Below are 24,344 nucleotides of genomic sequence, written 5' to 3'. Positions count from 1 at the left end.
ATGGCACTATATCTGATATAGAATGATATACTGAATACGCGTGTACCAAAGGAAAAATAACTTATCTTATATTATTTTTTTGTGTTAATTAGACATACATAGACACGATCAAACACCAATTATCATTCAAATGATGAATATCATTTATGCTCTGTTGATGGTGGAGCATCTTTAAAAGTTTAGCAAGATATTGATCTCCCACCGTAGCCGGTCCGATGCCCCTGTGATGCCAGTCTATAACTGTGTATATGTATCATTTGTAGAAAACCTAATAAAAACATAATGAGTCTTCTGTACGAAATGTTTAATTAATGTAAACCATAACATAATTGATAACGACAACAATTTAATATGTATATACATACCCTCTCACTCTCTTTATACAAACTAACCAACAACCACATGGCAAGGAGAAATAAACTACAACATGATATTATCTTAAAAGTATTAAATTTTAGTATATATATATATAGACAACATTTAAACACGATACAGAAGGTCTGATCTATAATATTCAAAATTAACAACTTGGACGGCACTGTATAAACATTTGCAAACAACAACTAACTGTAGAATAGTAAACTACACAAATTTCATAAAGATCAACAGTATTTGACATAATGCGTAACTTGTGAAAAAATGCAATACAATTAAATTAAGTATATACATACATTGACAATTTAGAAAGAACTTGATTGTGGCCACAAAAATATTTTGGCATTATTTATCCATAATGCTCTGCTTGGTGAAAATCAAAGTACAAATGGCGTAGTGGAAATTCGACCCCGCCGGCATGAAATGTTTTTCCGAAAGTACAAGCCCGATCAGAGGAGAAAGACCACGTACAACGTATAACAAAGACAACATATGACTAAATACAGATAAAATAACATTTTCATAGATTTTTATCGATATGGCATCTGATATTTGAAAATTACGTAATCAGTTTGTATATAGTTGGACCTACCATGAAGTATATCTTTAAACAATTTCAATTTACTTTAAGGGCTCTATATAAAACAAATACTTTACTTTTCCAGTCATTTTATGAAACAGAAGGCCTTATCTCAAACTACATTGTAATTTTAAAATAAATAGATTCATACAAAATGTACATGCTGTATCATAGGAGTATATTGATATAAACATTAACTAATTCTCGGATCCCTGTGATATTCAATCTGTATGGTTCGTTATAATGACATTGATGTCATAATAAATTAATAACAAAACTGGCCAATTAGTGCAGTATTGAACTCCTCTCTCAATAGACGAAACGCGGTCACTAGTACACAAAATGGCACTACTCGAAGGCTTTTGAAATCAAAACCATGTGGTACCACATCCTTGATAATCCAGGGGTTTCGATCACTTACGATCTCTACACCCCTGGACTATCTCATAGTAAAACTGGAGGCAACAGAACAGAACAGGTAATTTAGTCATTTGATGTACATCAAAAGAGCCGTATAGCGGTACACTGTGGTTGACTGTGTGGCTTTGATGTTAGGCGTCGCTCTCTCTGTAGTCTTCAAAGAAAATCTTTGCTGGCCTGTGATTGGTCAAATGTTTTTCGCTGAGCTGCCTTCAATTTCACTATGAGATAGTCCAGGGGTGTAGAGATCGTAAGTGAACGGAACCACTGGAATATCGAGGATGGTGGTACCACTGCTACGAAATTTGCTGGTGAGGAGTTAACTCTAAGCACTGATCAATGTAATTCATATAATTCACAAAAATACCTGTTATAAGATAATCAATAGATATTAAGATTTCTTATAATGAGTCTTATATTTTATAGGAAATCTTAAATTTTTATGTACACGTATATATATATTATGTCTTACATTACATTTCTTGAATTTGCTAAGTATGCATGTTTACTTTGACAATTATATTTCCTTTCACTGTCAAGAACTACGGTACTAGAGAAATCCAAATGACCATGACATGCATTGAATACATTATTCCATAACTTTTATCACTTGACGAAGAATATCACAGCACTGAGTGGTAACATTAAACCATCCGAGCACAGCACAGATATTTCATATGAAAAAGAAGACAGACTACGAAGACCATGCTAGTACTCTGGCGTCTCCATCCGTTCAGGTTTCCTGGTGCGTGACGTTTGAGGATAATCCACCTGGTAGTCATCATCATCCTCATCCTCTTCTCCTTCATCGCTGTGCATCCGGCCATTTTGTTTCCTTCCCATTTCGTCACCATGATCTATACCACGTGACTGTTCATAATCGTCTTCATTGTCCTCCTCCTCGAACCTTGCGTGACCGTTGTGTTTTCCATATTCTGGTTGGTTCTGCTGTTGATGTCCGTTTTTGTTCGGCTTCCGGTGTTCACTGTGATCGTCCTCGTATCTAGGCGACGCTTTGTTCGTCTTCCTTGGAGGCGACGGAGGGTCCTGCTGCCGTGATGTCCTCACAGTCTTCTTACTTTCATTTGTACCATACTTGGAATCATTGGGATGATCTTGTTCTTCTGCTTTACGAGAAGTTTTGTTTCCCTTGTTTGGCTGGCGGCGTGGTTCTGCTTCAAACCTCGGTGTCTTGTTGCCCTTTTTGACTTCCTTTACTACTTGTTTGCTACGTTCAGGCGGGCTCATGTTTTCTTTTTGATTAATTTCAGTAGATGGGTCGTTCCTTCGTTTTAAAGGTGAGATCTTTTTAGCTGGTGGTCCTTTCTTATTTTTCTGATTTTTCTGGACAGGTTCCGGTTCTTGCTCCGATAAGCTGTCCTCGTTTGTGTCAGTAACTCCCAGTTCTTCTGGATATCGCTCCTTCCCACAAACAAAGAAGCAATCATTGACCTTGACCTCTCGATTCAACTGTGAAAAACTGAAGATCTGAAACAGTAAACAAGGAATTATATGAAAATGATTTATTCTAAATATGTCGAAAGTTACCTTGCTAGTAACACGATAAAGAAAGAAAATTTACAGAATGTCTGTTTTGGCCATGTGCAACCTCGCTATCTAAGAGTATTCAGTGCGATACTCTTCGTTCCTTTTGGTAGCGAAGTTGGACCATGTGACTGACTGTTGACGACAAGAATTTTTGTGTGTGGATAGATTGATACATCAATATTATAGCATTGACTTTAGTACTATTTAACCTGATCGATAGCCTATGAGACGAGCACTTACTTGTTGGTAGGGTTTTCTGGAAGAGAAGATCCCAGTAGCAGGCGGGTATTTAAGCTGTAACATAGTCCCCATGTCCTCGACAAGTTGCTCGAATGGCTGTGAAGTGTTAGGGTTCAGGATCATCTTCTCTTTACTGTATCGATCGGAGTTACTGACGATGGTGAAAGTCACTTTTTTAGCCGGAGCCGTGGAGTTTGGGGTCCGCGTGCTGCTTCCGTCACTAAGCTGGGAACGGTCGTACCTGCCTTGGTCACGTGATGCCCTTTGACTGTTGGTGACAAGACTTTTGGTTGGACTAGTTGATTGCTCCATCAATATATTGTGCATAATCACGTCGTTCTTGAATCGCGCGTTGCTGGAAACAGTGCAGACGTCACCCCGCTCCAATTCTTTAATCGACTTTACTTCTTTCTTGGTTTTGGGGTTGAAAATGTGTCGAACTCCGTGTTTTGTGGTTATTTTAGTATTGAGATATTCACAAAGACTTTCTATTGATTTGAACTGACGATCGTTTATGGAGACCGTTATTCCTCTGTGTAAGCGGTCATCGTCTTTGAAGAACTTGACGAGTACTGCCCGTCCTCTTGTTTCCCTATCTTGTAACGTTGGCGGCTCACCCTCATATCGCTCGTATCGCGAGCTGCCGTATGGCGCTTGCTGGCGGCGCCCGAACGACTGTTTTGTGTTCGACTGGTTTCGGATCTTAGGTTGCTGGGTGTATTCATGAGACTGCTGGATGTATTCATCGCTGTCACTGCTCGGAGATTCCTATGGAATAAGATAAAACAATAAAAACTAAAAGGAAATCGTGAGGAGTTTCTAAGGAATACTAAAGCTCAACTGGGATTTTTTTAATCAAAACGACAATTTTGCGTTCCCTTCAACACATGTGTACAATGCCTTCATATTCTAATATATTGGACTTGTATCGACTTATAACCTATACAGAGTTACTTTTCCCTTTTTCTCTCCATCGGAAGATATAGTGGTAGTCTGTCAGATGATGGGGCCGAGAATGAACCTTTAGGGCACACTAGCTCGCAAACACACTGATCTGGTGATCGTTGGCCTATATGTACACACATAGGAAATGAGAAAAAAGACATTACGTAATATGTAATATTGGCTAATCTGATATGCGTGACAAGAAAGTAATACATAATTACATCACGCGTGGGAATTGCTCTGAACACTGAACATGGCAGACACAATTATATTCATTCTTACGTTCTTAATACTAGTGTTGACTAGTATATGATTCTTAATGGGACATGGGTTACTATCACTGACGTTATATTCAACCCTGGCAGGCCTGTGATTGGTCAGTTTTATTCTTCCGAATCTGCCTCCAATTTTCTATGAGATAGTCCAGGGGTGGATATAACGTCAGTTATAGCAACCCCTGGAGTATCAAGGATGCTGATATCTATGTATACCACAAACTTGATACCGCGTTATTAAAGACAAGTAGCCAGTGTGTCTTTCTTTCTATTTACTTTTTTGTTCTTTACTTATTATCTACTTCTGTTGTTTTCTATGGCTATTTACAACCAATCAATTACGGCGTTAATGGCAATGCAATACCAGTAGTAGTTAAATGACTAGTCCGGAACAGTAACCACGTCTATAAACCGGTCCGAATATTAGAGTGTCGCTAGGAGACGGGATTTTAATACGATTGGCTAAATAATGAATGACCAGGCACGTGCAGGTAGATACGTAGATAGATCTACAGGTGGGCGATCGATGGTACGTTGTTGATTAATACAGACAATCACACCAGTCTCCTCACCTGGTCGCCTTGTATAATGTATATTAAATCGATCTTAGAGATACATTGGCGCTGATTGTACCGTACAAACAGTTACTTATATTTGTTGTTTTGTGTACCTTTGCCGTGAAGGTGTCGAGGGTAAAGTATTCCGCTAAACCTGCCTTTATTATTAGGCTTTTTCTTTTTCTTTTCTTTTTCTTTTCTTTTTCTTTTTCTTTTCTTTTTGCCTTATATCTATTTGGCAAAAAGAAATAAAATAGCCTATACATATAGGCAGGTTTAACGAAATAAGAGTAATAGCAAATCTATTTTCTGATAGATCTGTCATCTAAATATCATTACTGTCAATTGGTGTGTGCTTACAATATCGTTCTTTAGGAAGTAAAATATTTACAGGATTACATTTGTATTAACTGCTTCGTATCCACCAGCTACCTTAAAATCTTTCTTTGAAATAGCACGATTTCGGAAATAATCGTACAGCGTCCGGGAACTTTCCCGGAAAGCTCCAAAGATTATCAGATCCATTACAAACAAGAAATTGGTTAATTAACAATTTATCTCGGGGGGTTTCTGGCGTTGGGCATCAAAAGCACATTTCACGTACATACCAAAACACAAACATGTACTTGCCGAACTCTGAAACCATAAGATCTTAAATGTTTTAAAAGTCAGTTCATGTTGAATGTTTAAGCCTATCATCACATGTTCAGATATTCAAATTGTTCTTTGTTGTCGCTATTTCTTAAATTGTACTGATGGAATACGTTCCATCGGATCCTATATTTAAGTGCCAACTATTTTAAGGGACTCTTCAGACAAAAACATAATCTATGCTATTTGTCAGATAGCAACTGATATTTCCCAAATCCCGTATCCCGAGCGTAAATAGTGTAGCCCGGTTTTTACGATTAAATACTGATTTGATAAAAACTTTTATCTTGATCTCCACGTCGTTGGTCCCGATAGGTTCTTCGTAAACGCGTTATATCTTTATGTAACTATAGACTTTATAGGTTTACCAGAACGGCGTAAAGATCAAGATATTATTTTATCATATTGGTGTTTGTACAAGACTTACAAGCCAATTTTGATCTTGTATACATATATATAATGATGGATAAATGGTTACCAGAACAATCAAAAGCTGTAATCGCTTGACCGATTTCATGTTTATGATATGGTTTCCCAGTTTTATTAAATGGTTTGCTGAAAGAGGAACAGAATGGAAAGGGAGAGAAAATACCCGTCTTTCGTTTGACAAATACCGAACAATGGTGGGACTCAGGTTCCTCTGTGATCTCTTGTTTGTGAAAGTCTCACTTATTTTGCATGGAGCCAGGATAGATATATGTATTGACCTGGAACCTTTTGTGGACGCATAATGTTTTTTTTTAGAAATCACATGTATATAGATTTATTTCTATATACATATAGACATACAAGAATGTTCTTCTGTTTTCATCTATGACTTACATAAACCTAACATATATATTGAGAATAATGCTTCAATAATTCCGATTGAATGTAAGCACGGACAATGGTCAGTCCAAATGATGACCATCACCTATTGGAATAATTAATGACCAGACAATGTCCATTTCTAGACTGTTTATTGATTTTCATGTATCATCAATTAACTTCTCACACATGATATATATACGTATATAATGAAGTGTTTGTGAGATGTTGTTGCTATGTTTCCTTGGAAACGGTATATGTATCGTGGCTACATGTAAACATAGATGTACATTAATGATGAAAACTCGTGTTGTCTTGAGGGAGAGAATCGGAATAGAGTCAATAGGTTAAATAAATACATACCTAACTGTTTCATAACAAAGTCAAATACAGGATAGGATACAATATGCTAAATTGTAGAATTTTCGTATTTACAAAAAATTCGTACCAAAAAACCGGATTGCAAAAGTTTGGCGAAGGCTTACAACTATACAAAGTCAATTTAACAATTTTGGATATAAAGTATTGTTAATTTTATATTTTTCTTCTTTTTGTCAGATATAATTTTCCATTACTATAAGGCACCGAATCATTTAGCCTGGGATTATGCAGGGAGATCTACTATGCCTGTCAGTAATAATAAATGATTATTCATTTAATTTAGAACCATCTAAAGCGTTTCTAAAATAAATATTTTTTGGGGGAAAAAAGAAAGAATTTTTTTTTCGAAAATGAATTTTCTTTCCATTTTCCTGTATAGGCTCTGATACACCTAATTCCAAGACATGGCTACATTCGAGTATAAACGTCATTGTTGTGACTATTGAAACGATAAGTACATTCCTTACATTCACATGAATAGGATTAATTAGCGAGATATGACGAACTATTTCTGGTTCAGTGAAATACGACACGCTGCGAGTCAATTTCATATTTCTTTATGATTATAGTTTTCTGTCACAATGCATGACGGTGTTACCGATATTTTTACAAGTACATGTCATTATCCAACGTATAACGCCATACGGGACATCTACACATGATCATTCAAGTCACAAGTAGCCAACAACTTAGACTGTGAACTCATTTACTTTCATTGGGCTCATTTTTGTCGCGATTATCGCAAGCAATTGCAGAATGATATTACAGTTCTTTAACTATTTTGGGGAAAAGTGAAAATAGAGTCATGTTTTATATTTGCTATCCATCCCTTTTCATCTCTCAATTTAACAATGGACGCTACCAAAATAGGATATAAAGTTATCGCCGCTGACCATAGCTATAGCAGATTTTATTCGTTAATGTAGAGATCTCTTTCCCTTTCTTTGTAGCCCGAGTTTCCTCTGGCCGTGACACCGGCCTCCGGAGATTGATAAATTATAGATACAAAGGCTCCTGCACTTGGTTTATATTAGCCGAAATGTACTAACCTGATGATAAAGGTCAAAGGAAACTCGGACCACACCAGACTACTATCTGTAAGAGTGTCTAGTTCTGGTGTTAGAGTAAAAGGAAACTCGGCCTACACCAGACTACTACATGTATCTGTAAGAGTGTCTAGTTCTGGTGTTAGGGTAAAAGGAAACTCGGACTACACCAGACTACTATCTGTAAAAGTGTCTAATTCTGGTGTTAGGGTAAAAGGAAACTCGGACTACACCAGACTACTATCTGTAAAAGTGTCTAATTCTGGTGTTAGGGTAAAAGGAAACTCGGACTACACCAGACTACTATCTGTAAAAGTGTCTAATTCTGGTGTTAGGGTACAAGGAAACTCGGACTACACCAGAGTACTATCTGTAAAAGTGTCTAATTCTGGTGTTAGGGTAAAAGGAAACTCAGGCTACACAAGGCTTTTATCTGTTATAGTGTATTTGCCTTTTTATTAGTCTATCGGACAATATTGTATAAAGGAAAGATGAAAGATTCCACTACCGTGAAAAAAGTGGTAAAAATCTAGCGCCGCGATACCTAATCATCATAACATGTAGTTATTATACTATGAACAACATAGTTTCATTTTTTTTATTCTGGCTTTACGATCGCATGTGATATATGTATAACCGACATACACAGAGATAATTTAGCTAACATGGAATAGATACATATCATATTTCTCTTTCTGATACATAACAATAAAGCATAGTTGTTTTTATATTTTATTAAGCAGATGCATGCATAAAAGGTGCATGAGACCTGCAGAACCCACCGGTTAGAATCAAGTTGGACCAATATCAATTGTTTCAACAAACTTGATGTCACAGCGATAGAGTTATACCTATTGCCATAACTTATCATTTAGACATTCTGTTTATAATGTACATTATGCATTTTGAAGTTTGATATTTTATAAGGCTATGAATATATCGTTACTCATACAACGACATTCATCTAACATGATAGATATTACAGTTGAATCAACGACAAAATATAAAGATTTCCTTGGTGTCATATGTAGATGTCATTCAAAGGTCTACAATAAAACCCTATAAAGGTTCCAGGTCATACGTTTGATTTCTCTAAATTTGGACGGTGCCGTCATTATCCTAGTACAGTTTCACTAACATAATAGAGTATTATTTACACGTGTTATTTAAATCTGCCTCGCTTTGTTTATAACACTCATACTATCGATCATAAACCAATCATTTCTAAATCACGATAACCACAGGACAAATATCGTACTAGTACCATACGGTTGTTGGTCCAGATAAAGAAAAAAAAATATTTTTAGCATGGCAGATGACCACAAAACTCTAGAATCTGATGCACAGATGGCAGCCATGTAATCTAACTAGCTGATCCTTATAGATCGGTCAGTGATTACATAATGAAGCCGGACTAATGTATTATTTAAAGGTAGCAAGAATGAATCAAAGCGATGAGAGAATAAGCTTATTTCTTGACATTTTACTCCGCGAATGCAGTGGAACGATATTTTGCAATGTTTCTCCCCATCCAATTTTGAGATAAATTCCAATAATACAATACATTCACCCGTAATAGCCTTTCCATTGACAAGCACGTCGGTATTTTTTCCTATAAGTGCATATCTGCATAATAAAACTTACACAGAAAATATTAATAAAAAGTTTTTACAAAATTAAATGCAATTCTCAGAATTTGTAGTCTAGAAGTCCATCTTTGGAATAAGGGGCAAATAAATGCATTGCTGATCGAATGATGGGTTGGAGGGGATGGAATGAGGGAAGATGTTGTATATAAGTAGACGTTAGATCTAGAGCAACTTACCGGTCTGTCCTGATAGCGAGTCTCTCCCTTCATCCTTCTGTCTGTCCTGTCGTCCGCGCGTGCCGATTCCTGGTCGAGTGTGTCCTCCTGGTCACTCGTGACTCCGGACATGAATGTGGTCAGAATGTACGTACTCCACCCTGGTCACTCGCTGGCTAAGTATGAATATATAATCACTAAATGGACGTAGACCTTATTATCGTTAATGTACAGGTACGCTGGCCGTAAGACCCACAGGTAAATAATTAACGACAGCTGGTATGTTTACGCCGCACAGGTATCATAAAGTGTGTAACTAGGTAACGGTTGTACTACAGGTGTGCAAACTACGCCCACATCTCAAACCACCAAGTATATCCAATGGTCATCTTAATGAACTAACAAGGTTAACTTAATTACTAAGCACGCAGAGTAACACACGCTCCAGATTAGCTGCAATAGACTTTAGACAGGTGTCGTCTTTAGAAAGGTATATTATATTCGTTCTAGCTCCTGGGCCCAGTTTCATGAACATTCCTTAAATTTAAGGAATCCCTTAACTAAAAAATCTCCATAGGAAAGCATTACGTATTTTAATGAAAGCTCCTTAACTTAAGATTTTTCCTCAACTTTTGTAATGCTTTTCTATGGAGAAATTTAAGTTAAGGAATTCCTTAAAGTTAAGGAATGTTCATGAAACTTGGCCCAGATAAGACACGATTCGAAGACATTTTTCTTTGGTATATCTACCGAATCGAAATTAGATAGACATTTGATTATAGGTACAATATATGGTTTTCAATCTTTAATTACAAGAAAGCTACAGACGATGATTGTTTTGACAGTAATTGCTGTAATAAAAAAATTTGAAAAAAGACGATCTAATACGACGCCATTTTAGGAAACAGAAGAGGGAGGAAGGAAGGAAGGAAGGAAGGAAGGAAGAGAGGGATTGAGGAAGGAATGAATCTTTCAATCAATCATATGTTCCACGCTTTAACTTCGTGGGATAATCGATGCTGTGCCTTAAAAAGTCCTACACTGGACATTTTATCAATAATAGAAACATTAGCTGATGCAATAAAAGCTATGAAATATTCATAATAAGCGTACTATCATGGTTCTAAAGAAGGAAAATCTTGCGGCTATGTTGCAGAAAATCGCTCAAATATGCCGGCTAGCGTCACGTAATTGTAATATAGGATACAACACGTTCTTTTATCCAAATGGCAAATGGCCTACTAACCGCAATATACCTCTAGTTTAGAGAGATGTCTTTCACTTCTAAACGAGAGATATATGATTGGGCAATATTATGGATTACTTATTATAAAGAAAAAATTACGTTTTCCATAATATCAAAATATTTTACTGAGACTTTTTCAGTATATATTAGCATCCAAGTTTCCTTACAAAAGTTATGAAATATAAAAGAATATCTATAACATTGAACTATTACTATAGCTACAATTAAGATTATTGGTAAGGTATGCATGAAATAAGTTCCATATATATATTATGTTATATATAGCGGTCTTTTAGGCTTTATACAGATGATCTTCATGGTGATTTTTTTCTTTTGTGAAAAAAATGCAAATAAAGACGATAATCTAGTTGATTAGACGAAGATATGAGTCTGAAAGAGGAAGTGTGTTATGAGGAGTTCTAACTGAAAAAGTTACCGTCGAAAAATAATATCAATGTATTCGTTGATTTCCTTCGAATTAATTATAAAATCATTTCAGTTTTGTCTGCATTAGAAGTCACTCCCGAAGTTTTTGTCCGAACAAAATGGGAGTAAAATATAAAAATAGAGAAGCGTCGATTTAGTCGAGTCAAAACAAGAAATAATAGAGGCTTCAGAATCGGGCCTTGAGGCACTCCTGTACAACATAAATGAGTGATGAAGATTTTCTTTTTACCTCATGAGGGAATGGTTAAGGTATTCCGGGATAAGGGGAACGATGTGTTTTTAGATTGAAGAAATCATGTATATGTACATTTCTTTCTGTATATACATAAAATGATATTTATGTAAATCTGCCACCGTCAGTTCCTAAATCGAAGACGATTTTGTATATTTTTCGTAATTTGCGGCGCTTTGTATATTACAGTTGTGTAACTTCGGCGTGTTTTTGTTGGAAGGAAAATTATCGACCTTTGCAATAGCTATAACTATTAGATATGTGAAATCTACTTGAAATATTTTTTTGTCGATAAACCTGGGACAGATACAACTAATATTATATTTTTATTTCAAATTTTAGCATCTCCATCGTCAGAAAACCCTTGTAATACACTAAGTTGTGGTCTGATAAACAGAGCGTAGTGGAGTTTTGATAGGCCTACTGGGTTTCTGATCGCTGCAATATCATAGTATCTGTTGTAGTAAAAACGTTGTTGTCGTCTTTCTTTTTGTATAGGCCTAGTAGGTCGGGTACATTTAATTAGTAGATCTAGGAGAGAAATACAGTCCGTTAAACCAGCCTTTATTATGACTGAGGGTTTTTTGTCTATTTATTATGGAAATAAAACCCTAATAATATCTATAGACAGGTTTTACGGGTCACTGAGAGATACAACATATTGCGTCTTGCGACCAGTGTTTTTGAATCACGTGCTTATCAAACTATGCTAATAAGTATAGATGTAAATAACTAAATTAAGCTCTCGTATAAATCTGGGTCTTCATTCAAGATATATATTTCATATTTTCCTAACGTAGTTATATTCAGGTGATCGTTATGCAAGCTAGTCCAAATTCTAAAAAGTGGGAATAATTTTGTATTTCCCCGCGAAAATTTGAGTACTTTAATTTGCACTTCCGGTATTGAAGAGTTCTCTCCTCGACCTTCGATCAAATGGCATGAACGCGAAGGACTTGGGATCTCTTGCCTGAATTGAAAGAGAAACTATGGATCTTCCAATCAACGAGATCAATCTTACAAGAGGATCTGCTGGTATGCAAAACAAAATATGAGTTAACACTGAGTGGTTTCTCCTTCTCCTAAATGAGAGTAACACATCACCGGCCGGCTCCCCGACAATCGATCTTCTTTCAGTTTGTGATATGATAGGCTGAGCACTCGTCTATAAATCTGTAAATTATGTGTTACCTTAAGTAAAACTTTGTAAAGAAATAATGAGATTGGTCTAATTAACATTAAAAAGTATGACATCTGTCTTTAGTCGTCTGACACAACAGGAACCTTTCATTCCTTTACTTTCGGTCTTGTTTACGGAAAACACATTTTACAGCCAGATAAGTTAGGCCTAGTATAAAGGTTCCAGGTTTCAATAAATTATTAGGCTAATCAATCCCATTTCGATTCCATATTTTCACTGAAAAAATCTCGTTATCTTCTATATCTTCAACCACATACAGTAAAATTTTGCACAACTAAGTTGTACTTCTTTGTCCCATATTAACCATTTGAAGTTAATCGTATCCTACACACTTGCGTTTGATGGGATCCCGTGTCATCTGGAAAGTCCTGTGGATATTACTTCTTTGAACCCAAATATATTATGTATTTATATTTATAGCCAGATATTCATATCCTGCCTTCACCTTGTGTTTCTAAATGACTTTCTTTGAAATCTACTGTCCATAATGTTATTCAAAATTTTCAAGTGATAAAATACTTTCAGCTGGCCTGCAAAAAATGTATAAGGAATAATCATACCCTGTACATGCCTCCACTCTGTTCCAGACTGGCCTTGACATGCACTGTACTATATAGGTTCAGGTAACAGGAACTCAATAGATAATTTTGCATCCGCGTCAGAGTTTGAGGCATGTTTTGTTTGTAATTCCATCAATTATCAACTGAATGCTGTGAATATAATCACATGTACTATACTTCTAACTTATATTTACAGGTCTTGGTTTCAATATCCGAGGCGGGGTAGATGCTCCACATATTCAAGGTGACTGTGGAATCTTTGTCACAAAGATTAGAGAGGATGGGTCAGCATTCAAAGATGGACAATTAAAGGAAGGAGACAAAGTATTAGAGGTACCAAGTACATTCTGGCTATACTTAATGTTGTTAAAATTTGCTATAATATTCAGCTGTTTCAAATGCAGTGACTGCCACCTGGCATCACATGATTCAAAGGATGTTGAGGAATGAAACCATACCAAACCAAAACCAAATGTAGATTTAGGTAAACCATGTACCGGTATATGTACTTTTAGATTTGGAACAAAAATTCAATTATTATCATTAACCACTAAAGATGCTCCACTGCCGACAAATAATATTTTTTCTCGATCAAAAACAGGAGCAGGCAATTTTGTATTTTTTTCTTCAGTTACAAAAGGTACTTACTTTACACCATTTACCACCATTGAAATGTTTTAGCTTCTAATTTTAATTGAAAGATACAAAAATTTAAATTAATTTTATCCGAAAACATTCTGTGGCACTTTGTCCTATATGGAATGAAGTACTGATTGCGCATGCACCTAAAGCAAAATAGCTTACTTTATACTTATTTTTTGTGTTTGTCAGACATATATAAACACAATTATATATTGGTTATTGTTGAAATGATGCATATCATGTGTACTCTGTCAGTGGTGGAGCATCTTTAATTGAAGAAATAAGTGCTTGTGAATGATTATCAGGGCCTATTATTCATTCTACAGACTTACTGGGTAATTATTGAAATACAGCTAGAATTATTAATGGATTGGTATTTAAATAGAAATATTACAATATTGAATTATTGATTGTGAAATTGATCTTCATGTTCAGTGATTTTTCTCCTTATATAACTGGGGTCGGTAAACAACCCCATTTCCAATGCCAAACCCCCAAACTTTTTCCCCAATGACAATGAAAATTTCCCAAATCAAATCTCTGAAAGACAAACAAAACCCGGAAATCTCTCCCTTCATTGTTAAATCTAAAACAAACAACTCTGAAGCTGTTGTGAATGTCATCATCTTTTTATAAAATGAAACAGTTTACTGTTTTACAATATTTAATCACCTATAATACCATTTTCAGTAATGGGAAACTGTTTCCCAAATCTGCTCTTTGTGCAATTAAAAATTCCCAATTTGTTACAAAAACCTTTATTTCCCAAAATACCCTGAAAAATCACTGATGTTATATTTAAGATACTTCTGATAGTTTTAGGAGTAACAATTACTTACAAAGAGTAAGAAGGTTCATTATGTACTTCTGTTATTATCTAGGTTAATGGTGTAGATTTGTCCCAAGTCACACATCAGGAGGCCGTAACTTGTTTCGTTAATGCAGGAGAGGATGTTCGGATGAAGATTCAATCGGGAGCAGAAGCTGTAATTACGGTGAGTATGTATGAATATAATATATATTCAAGGTCGTAATTAATACTGAAACTTTGCCAACCATAGTCCAGAAATATGGGTTAGGAAAAAATGTGGAACCTTCTTTAACTAAGGAACCTAGTTTTCTGAACTTTTGTAATATGAAGAATTAGTCCATGAATTTCTTATATATAAGGAATGTTGATGAAAGTGAACTATGGGAATACGATAGATCTGTTTCAAAGATTTTAGGTAAGGGGAGATAATCTTGTTACAAAAGTCTGTGGCTAGTTTAATTTGAAGTGTTACGTTTTATAATGTATTTCATAAATTCATATTATTTCACAGAAAAGATTAGAAGACTCAATGGCAAAGCAGAGCACTACAAGTACACCAGATGAGAAGGGTTCTGGGGGTTCCTGGAAATTGATGCTGACTCTCCTTACTCTTGGTTTAGCTGGCGCTGGCGCCTTTGTTTATTTGAGGAAAAGGTTTCGATGATACTGTGATACTGTAGACATGTTTTAATTGTGGTATGTTTGTCTATGTGATGACTATATACCATTCGGAACTCCTCGGGTGTACATCAGGTGGTGACATTCGAGCAGTTCTTAATGAGTTGATAAAATAACGTCCTGTATGAGTATTCCCCATTTGTAGAAAATCGTTTACTCTTGCATCTTGACTTGTAGTTTTGAAAATGAAAACAGCCAAAGACAGATGATGCTCACCATATTAAATATTTAAAGATTGTAAGCCTTATGCAGCTTTGAAATTGTTTTCATATTTTCGAAATTTTCTTGTTTACTATTATATGAAGGCTTTCCTTTTCTCAGTGTTTGTAAAAGGTGATGTTTGAATGTTTACCAAAAATAGTATTTGAACATTTATTAAGCTGGTTTTCTATTTTGTGGGCCAAACATGATAGCTAAAAATGTTCGACCAGAGATGTTTATTATGAATATGTTTGCCATGATTTCAGTCAAAATTTAAATGGGAAAAGTTGTTTTAGAAGACTGTCAAACCACAGGCACAGCAGTCTTAATGTTGGTAATCACATATCATTGAGTCTAATTTTAACAAGTGATTCAATCCTCAAGCACAATTGTTTACTTAGCACAATGTCATGTCATAGGTAATCTTATATTGACTAAATGGTAACTTGGCTCCATTCTGCTTAGAGATTTCATCTACCGTATTTTCCGGACAATAAACCGCACCTGTGTATAAGTCGCAGAGGCCTTTTTTACGATTTTTTCAGGTTTTGTACACGTATAAGACGCACCATAATATAAGCCGCACCTAAAAGTTAGGCCCATGCACCCACGTAACCATCTGTGTTTCATGTTTCTGATACGATCGATCTCTATTGAAGTACGGTAATGCTTATCGATGTTTATAATCACGAAAACTGTCTGTAAACTTATACTGTAAATATATAACAAATAAAAACTCACTATGGTGTAAATATCTTTAGCAAAATGGACTTGGTCATGTTTCTGTTCGTTGTTTATTCTGCCATTACTTAAGCCTAAGGTATTGAGGAAAAGATGTCTGTCAGTTGTGGAAAGCCCCTACAATAACAGATAGTGAGCTGTATTGATTGCTAACCACATTGATTTTACTATGTTTTGGTGATATAAGATTCTAAATGATTATTTATTATTATAAATTCTGATTTCTGCAAATGGGATGTATTATATGGAAAGCCTACCTATATACAACCTGATAGACCGTGTGTGTCTCGTGATACTTACACACACATGAACCACTATGCCATTCAGAGTTTAGTTTGTGCCTTGCTATGTTTGATATTTAGCAATAACATATTATTGAATGAAAAGTAAAGCATCAAAAACATTACACTTGTTCTACATTGCAAAGAATGATGAGTAGGAGTTCAATAGGTGATTTTTTGTCATTTTGAAAGAAATCTAATGAAGTAATATAATGTGTACCTAATTTACCATGACAATAAACATGCCTTAGTGTACATTGTAGTTAATTATAATCCGGTACATGTATACAAATAGCTTTAATATTAATAGCATTCAAAATGGCGTCTAAGTTTTTTCCAATTAAACGACTCCCCGCTCTTTTTGTAACATTGAACTTATTAAACTCAACGATCACATTAATTTCGAAGAAGTCTCTGCAAGATTCTGACTAAATACAGACTGTATTTAAACTAACTTAATTCAACCAGTAAACCTTGAGATAGGAATGTGTGTTTTGTTCAATGTATTAGTTGAATGCCTGTAAAAGATGTTATTGAGTCCTAGTAAAGATAAGTTTTGAGAAGCAGAAAATGTGAAAACTTTTATAGAAACTATGCTGTTAAGATAAAGAAAAAACTGCATGTGCATAGTGATGATAATCTGTGTGGATTTAAAATCCAAAGGTGAAGTTTTTTTTTGTTTTTTTTTCCTTCTAATATTTTTTATATTCTTGGTTTGCCTGGTAGTCATATTAATGTATTGGGCTATTTTATGTGGTAAATTTAGTAATCAATAAATGCATGATCATATGATGTTCAGTTTGATAGTGGGTACTGAAATTTTGAATCTGAATGATACATTACAGAGACTTTGGCTTGGTATGTATCATTGATAATGATTATTACAATTGTATTATTTATAGAAGGTGCTTTCCCTTTAATTTAATTTTGATTATTTGGAGGGTAAAATATTAGAGGCTTTCAATCATTATTTTAAGGAAAGACAATATATTACAGTAATAAAAAATACACAGGCAATATTTCTTAAGATTTTCACGTGAAATTCACTTTTTTGCCCCGGTTCATTTGAAATTCAGGTGAAGAAATATTGCCTGTGTACATGAACATGTACGAGAAATGAGGTTTATTTGGGGGGATTCAAAAACTTGTAGGGAGTATGTTCAGTACAATATGTAGGATATCGATATAGTTTAATTCACCCCTGAATGCTCATTCAAAATCTTCTCATCGTAAAGATGGTGGTTATAAGGATATTGTAGAACAAAAAGGGTAAAAAAATATGTAATATGAAAATTAGGAATGGAGTTTGTGATCCAGGTTTTAAAAAACATATTTTCATCGATGATTACTGAATTTTAATTGTGTGTATGGTATTGGTCGTTTGCCATAGTTTTGTTTTTGTTTCTTCTATTTTTTATCCCCCGCCCAACGAAGTTGGCGGAGGATATACAAATGGGTTCCGTCCGTACGAATGGTTTCCGGAGCATAACTCTAAAACCAGTAGAGATATTTCCACGAAACTTCATACACACATTGGTCTTATGGTCTAGTAGTGCCTTTTGCTATTTTTAGGTTTTCATTTTTTGCATTTTTTCCGTAACCATGGAAACATTGCTGAAAATATCATATTTTTGTACCAGGTTCGTTTCCGGAGCATAACTCTAAAACCAGAAGAGATATTTCCACGAAACTTCATAGAAACATTGGTCTTATGGTCTAGTAGTGCCTTTTGCTATTTTAAGGTTTTCACTTTTTGTACTTTTTTCTGTAACCATGGAAACATTGCTGAAAATGGCAGGTTTTTGTGTAAGAATCGTTTCCGGAGCACAACTCTAAAACCAGCAGAGATATTTCCATGAAACTTCATAGACACATTGTTCTTATGGTCTAGTAGTGCCTTTTGCTTTTTTAGGTTTTCATTTTTTGCACTTTTTCCGTAAGTCTCCAAAATCAAACTTACTTCAGTTTTGATATCTCCATTGGCGGGGGATCTGAATGACTATGTCCTTGTTGTCATTTAAGAATGTGCCTGTAAAAAAAACCAGATGGGCCAGTGTTACCATGTGTCCAACATTTCAACCACTAGCTATCAAAATTCTAAAGTCTCTGAAACACACAATTGTACATGTCTAACAAAATGATCTCGCATTAAAATTGTTAGATGTTCTGAATGAAATAGCTATGTGTTTTAAACAGGAAACAAAGCAATTATTTGTATGATATGATACAATGTATCTAAGATATACTGGTATTATAAAAGATGTCATTTAAAAATTCAGTGAATGAGAAAAAGGAAATTTATACAATCGAGATATATTTTTGAGCCAAAAATTCATTTTAAAATATTTATTACTGTAGTTGATATCAGTCCTTGCTTTTTGCTACATATACAGTTCAGTATTATCATTAATTATCAGTGTATTTACTGTGTAAATTATCCCTTTAGATGATATATCTTTGCATAGGGATTTGGTGCAAATTTCAGGCAATAACTGCTCACCTTAAAATCCTATACTTTATTTCAAGGGTAGGGGAACTTATTGACTTCGTTGGTAGAATATGGATAATCCATTAACAAGGTGCAGAGATTATTATTGGAGTCTAGTTGAGATATGTCACATGGGCTCGACATAAGGACTGAACTCAGTCCATATATATGTAAAATGTAGGCTCCTGGTACGAATATGTGTTAAGTCCATAAAATGGTGTTTGTATATATAGTGATCTTAGGAGTATAACAAGTAAAACTTGTTGACTATTTACAATTTTTGCCTTTGAACAGATTTTGCTTAGACTGTACAATACAATTACACAAGATTTTTTTTTGTTTTCTTTTCACAATTCTATCATTCCATTTATTTTATATTATTTTAGTGAATATTCCGCACCTTAGCTTCTTCAAGTGTTCGTATGCTAATCAGAATTTCAAAATGTTTTATTTGCCTGGTGATGAGAAATTGATTATGTTGAATGTCTAAAGTGATTTTAAATGGTAATACTTAATATCCTACACTATCAGTGTATCACAGGACTTTTGGTTTGTCAACCTGTCCTATATCCTCACAGGAACTATAGTAATGGATTATGTTGAATGTCTAAAGTGATTTTGAATGGTAATACTTAAAGATGCTCCACCGCTGACAATTGGTATTTTTTCACTATTAAAAACAGGAGCAGACGATTTAGTATTTTTCTTCAGTTATAAAAGTTACTAACTTTACATCATTACCACCATTGAAAAGTTAGAGCTTCTAATTTTACTCCAAGTTAAGAATATGAAAAATAATTAATTGCATCCCGAAAAAATTTCGTGGCACTATATCCTATATGGAATGAAGTAATGATTGTGCATGCACCAAAGGCGAAATAAATTATCTTATGTTATTTTTTGTGTTAATTAGGCATATATACATGTATACATGATTAAACACCAATTATTGTTAAAAAAATGAATATCATTTATGCTCTGTCGGCGGTGGAGCATCTTTAATATCCTACTCTATCAGTGTATCATAGGACTTTCGGTTTTTGTCAACCTGTCCTATATCCTCACAGGAACTGTAGTAAATGAACTTGTGTTTAAAAACTGTAAGATACAGGTGATTGACCTCTTCATAAATGAAAATGTGTATTTATCTCTGCAGACTGACTTCAGACATGATAAGATTGTAGGTATGACCTTAACCTTTAACAACCTTAAGTTTTAATTCTGCTCTGATGTTATTATACAGAGTTATGGCCCCTCATGGATCAACATATTGACTTGGTATGGCAAGTTTACCATCAAAGATGTTACCTACAATTTGTTGGGGAAAATTATATAAACTTCCACAAAATGGCGACTAACATTTAAAAAGATCACTTTTAGATTTTGGGTATTATTGTCCAATAATCCTGGGAATGTGAATTCTAGAGATGTACAGTCGGTGTTAAATTAGCATGCTGGCTCAGTATTAACAAAGACTAAATACACTTTGATGCATACTGGTAGCTGGAATCAACTTATTACTGACTATTTGAAACTAACAAATATCAACCAGGTATGATAATTATATAGTGTATTATCATCAATTGTTCATTGTATTCTTCCATACCATTATCAAAAAAAGAAAAGAAAAAAACCTTAAAATCAACACTTGTCCAAAATTGTTGAGTATGGAATGTTGTTGGTGGTGTTTTGAAATATATTAATCTGGGTTATTTTTGTAGTTTGTGGAGTACTTGTATGTTAAACATCAATCATGTACTAAAATTCAAATCTTCCCTAGTCAAGGGTTACAATGTGCCTTCTCCTCTTCTTGAAGTTGAGTATGAGGTCGTAACCCTTGGCTAGCGAGGATGTAAAATTCATCGAGCTAAAAAGTTTGGTTCATATTTGTAGAAAGACACCTTTGGTAATTGTATACTCAGCATGCAAATATTTATACTCGATTAACATTTTGATCAGCGATTAATTGTTTTCTTCATTAGGTTTGAAGTGTGTAAAAATGATACAAAGTTTGTCTTCTCTTAATGGGAAAGTTGTAATTAGAACTTGCAGCATTTGTTGAATAGATGAATTTCAATTATTGTGAACAAGGTTTTGCTTTATTCATTTGGTTTTTATGATAAATGCAAAAAAAATGGATTTTATGAATGTAAGATATAAATGTGAATGAGATTTTGATTGAAAGACATTTGATCTTCTGTTAAATGTTTTTTTTTGTAGACTGTTTATTTGTATAGGATATCCTGAACACCATTTTGTTTTAATATTAATATGTGTTTAATAAACCTTTCCTGTTATCTACCTGTGGAGTTGATATCTTTTATTACCAAGGACATTTTGTCAATTTTCTGAGTGGGGCAGTGGCAAATCATTATTTTTGCCATGACAGTTTAGATACTAGATACCTCGTCCGAGATCATGATCTTTAGATTGTATCTATATTTCTCCAGAAAATGAGGACCAGGACAGTCTTTGCTGAAGTAGATGTTAAACTTTACTATAATTGCTCTGTATGGCATATGACCTTTTATACATTTTGTATGTTTATCAGTGTGCTAACAATGAGATTCTTTTGGTTTGGTTTTAATAGTTTATAATGTCCTATCAACAGCCAGGGTCATTTAAGGAGGAAAGCCAGAGTACCTGGAGAAAAACCCCTGACCAGCTGCCAGAACCTGGCAACTGGCCCACATGAGATTCAAACTCATGACCCAGAGGCGGAGGGCTTGTGGCAATATGTAAGGACATCTTTAACACTGGGGCATCGCAGCCATCAATGAGATTCTGTAAGACAAACCTGTGTCAGAGTCTTCAGTTTTGCTATAACATTGGGTCGATATAACAATAGTGATAGTAATCCCTAAATTACCTGTATCAAGGATGGTTAAATCTTAGTCTACCGTAGTTACAATCTAGAATGTAAGCCAGTTATGATACTTAAAACAAATCTGATCTTGTCTTGAAAGGAAATGGATACATTATTATAATAGAGTATTTAAACTCTATTGGCTATTTTTAGTAACAGTGACCTTTGTAGTTGACCGTTTGACCCCAAATTCAATCCATGCAGATGCTACAATTGTATGAAGTTTGAACAAATTCCGTTGATGTGTTTTCAAATTATCATTCATAAACTAAAATTTTTGAAACAATTTATTTTTAGCAACAGTGACCTTTGTAGTTTACCTTTTGATCCCAAATTCAATCCTAAGCTGTATTTTCTAATATGCTACCATTGTGTGAAGTTTGATCAAAATCTGTTTATGGTTTCTCAAGTAATTGTCTGGAAACCAATATTTGTGCAGCAATCTATTTGTAGTAAAAGTGACCTTTGTAGTTTACCTTTTGACCCCAAATTCAATCCCAAGCTGTATTTTCCCATATGCTTCCATTGTATTAAGTTTGATCAATATCCATCCATTACTTCTCAAGTTATCATCTGGAAACCAAAAATCTGGACAGACAGAGACATGAGAACAAATACTATAGTCCCTTCCGGTTTCACCGTAAATATAAACAAAACCAGTGACTTTAAAAAAGGAGATTTATTTAGAGAGATAGAACCTCCCTTCTGTCATTCCGCTTTACATCACAATAAATCCCAACAAGGGAGGTAACAGAATAATGCCAATTTTCACCATTCACAAAATCTATAACACCTAGTCAATGAGGACTAGAAATTAAACATTTACTGCAGAGAATAAAACCATGATCTCTATAGCAATAAAACATTAAAAACTAATTTTCTAAAAACCATATTCATACAAAAAAAAGAGAAATGAAATGCTAAAGTCTTTGACACACCGAATGATAACAGTAACTTGATTTTTGTAAGCACCAGTGTGAAAAGCATTACCTGGTACTTGTTCCATGTAACCCAAATGAAGGGCAGTATAGGCTAATCAATTTGTTATAATGTCGTGCTAGATAAGAAGGAATGAGAAATGGACCAAATTCAACACCTTTACAGAAATATACTGAAAATATTAGTTATTCTGTTGTAATTTTATATTTAATATAGGTTTTTTCACTTTCTTTCTGTGCACTTTGCTAAACTGAAAAGAAGTTCAATTTTCTGGTGCAAAAATGAGTTGATTTACAGGCTATTTTTTGTCATTCATTTCACCTTATTCATGGGTATTCTAAGTTTACAGAAATTACCTTGACTGCAAATACATGTACATAAAATTTTCCGGCCATTTAAAGCAACTATACAGTGTTTTGTAAGATTTTGCTACAAGCAGTATACAATGCATACCTATATATATATATATATATATATATATGTATATATACATATATGCAACATTTCTTTTACAAATAACTTTGATGCACATCATGATAAAATCGCTGACAAACTAGTTCATGTGTTGCAGTAAACTGAAATAAGTGTGCACCCAAATATAAGCAGGGTTAGAGTATTAGATAAGTAAAGGTGTTCATCATCACAAAGTATACAGGGAACCACTAAATTATCAGGATGCGCAATGAAACAAAAACACAATATTAAACTTAGTGAAGCAATACACTTGATAAGATAAATAAGAATAAGCACTAATAGCAGTTTCCTTATTTCTATTTATCTTATGAGGGATCTTGTGATTTGGAGGAAGAAAACATTGAACAGCAAGTTCCAATTTGGGCTGTTAAAACAAACAAGAAAATGAACACAAAAACATCACTTACATACAGCATCTAAAAGTTAAATGCAATTTCATAATACATGTGTGTATATGATTTTTATAATTACACTCTACTTCTCATAAGTATTTATACTACATATAAATGATAAATGTACTGAATGACTTTTGTATTACTACATTGTATAGGAGACCGTGACTTTAGCCTATATACCTGAGTGTATCTCATCTTTATATCATACAATTGAATCTCATTAACTTGAACTTGTAAACCTCACACACATTTTAAGTAGGAATATTTCAGTAGACTTATTCGGATTATGATCCAAATCTACTTCACTTAAATACTCTGATAACTTGAAAGTTTACCACGGTACCATTGACCTTGGGTTAACCAGGATTGACTAAATCTACCAGGTACTTATCATTCTCTTTGTTCAATTAGGTCTTTTTCAAAAACAGAATTATCCAATCTTTGTAAAAGATTTTAATTGCAATCAATACCATGCGCAAAAAAGAACTGAATGACTTTGGTATCACAAATATT

General features: G+C 34.4%; 2 protein-coding genes across 2 annotated transcripts; one reads left to right on the top strand and one right to left on the bottom strand.

Moving 5' to 3' along the window:
- Positions 1-283: 283 nt before the first annotated feature.
- LOC138317965 (protein rpi-1-like) lies at positions 284-9,886 on the bottom strand. The gene is made up of 3 exons (XM_069259958.1): positions 9,651-9,886; positions 3,164-3,931; positions 284-2,863 (listed from the first exon to the last, which is right to left on the bottom strand). The coding sequence occupies exons 1-3, from the start codon at positions 9,759-9,761 to the stop codon at positions 2,084-2,086; spliced, it is 1,659 nt and encodes a 552-aa protein (XP_069116059.1). The 5' UTR covers positions 9,762-9,886; the 3' UTR covers positions 284-2,083.
- Positions 9,887-12,434: 2,548 nt separating this feature from the next.
- Positions 12,435-21,458, top strand: LOC138317964 (synaptojanin-2-binding protein-like). Its single transcript, XM_069259957.1, has 4 exons — positions 12,435-12,589; positions 13,512-13,648; positions 14,839-14,952; positions 15,280-21,458. Exons 1-4 carry the CDS (start codon positions 12,544-12,546, stop codon positions 15,430-15,432), a joined length of 450 nt encoding a protein of 149 aa, XP_069116058.1. The 5' UTR covers positions 12,435-12,543; the 3' UTR covers positions 15,433-21,458.
- The last annotated feature ends 2,886 nt before the right edge of the window (positions 21,459-24,344 follow it).

This window comes from Argopecten irradians, chromosome 3 (genome assembly GCF_041381155.1).
Source record: "Argopecten irradians isolate NY chromosome 3, Ai_NY, whole genome shotgun sequence".
Taxonomy (NCBI): Eukaryota; Metazoa; Mollusca; class Bivalvia; order Pectinida; family Pectinidae; genus Argopecten; species Argopecten irradians.
This window is presented reverse-complemented; position numbering and strand designations above follow the sequence as displayed.

Bases quoted from the DNA above. Each gene is read 5' to 3' on its own strand.
- LOC138317965 (XM_069259958.1), bottom strand. From the start codon at position 9,761: ATGTCCGGAGTCACGAGTGACCAGGAGGACACACTCGACCAGGAATCG. The intron at 3,932-9,650 runs GTAAGTTGCTCT...CTTATTCCATAG, and splicing joins CTCGCTATCAGGACAGACCG to GAATCTCCGAGCAGTGACAG. The intron at 2,864-3,163 runs GTAAGTGCTCGT...TTACTGTTTCAG, and splicing joins CCAGAAAACCCTACCAACAA to ATCTTCAGTTTTTCACAGTT.
- LOC138317964 (XM_069259957.1), top strand. From the start codon at position 12,544: ATGGATCTTCCAATCAACGAGATCAATCTTACAAGAGGATCTGCTG. The intron at 12,590-13,511 runs GTATGCAAAACA...TTATATTTACAG, and splicing joins TCTTACAAGAGGATCTGCTG to GTCTTGGTTTCAATATCCGA. The intron at 13,649-14,838 runs GTACCAAGTACA...GTTATTATCTAG, and splicing joins AAGGAGACAAAGTATTAGAG to GTTAATGGTGTAGATTTGTC.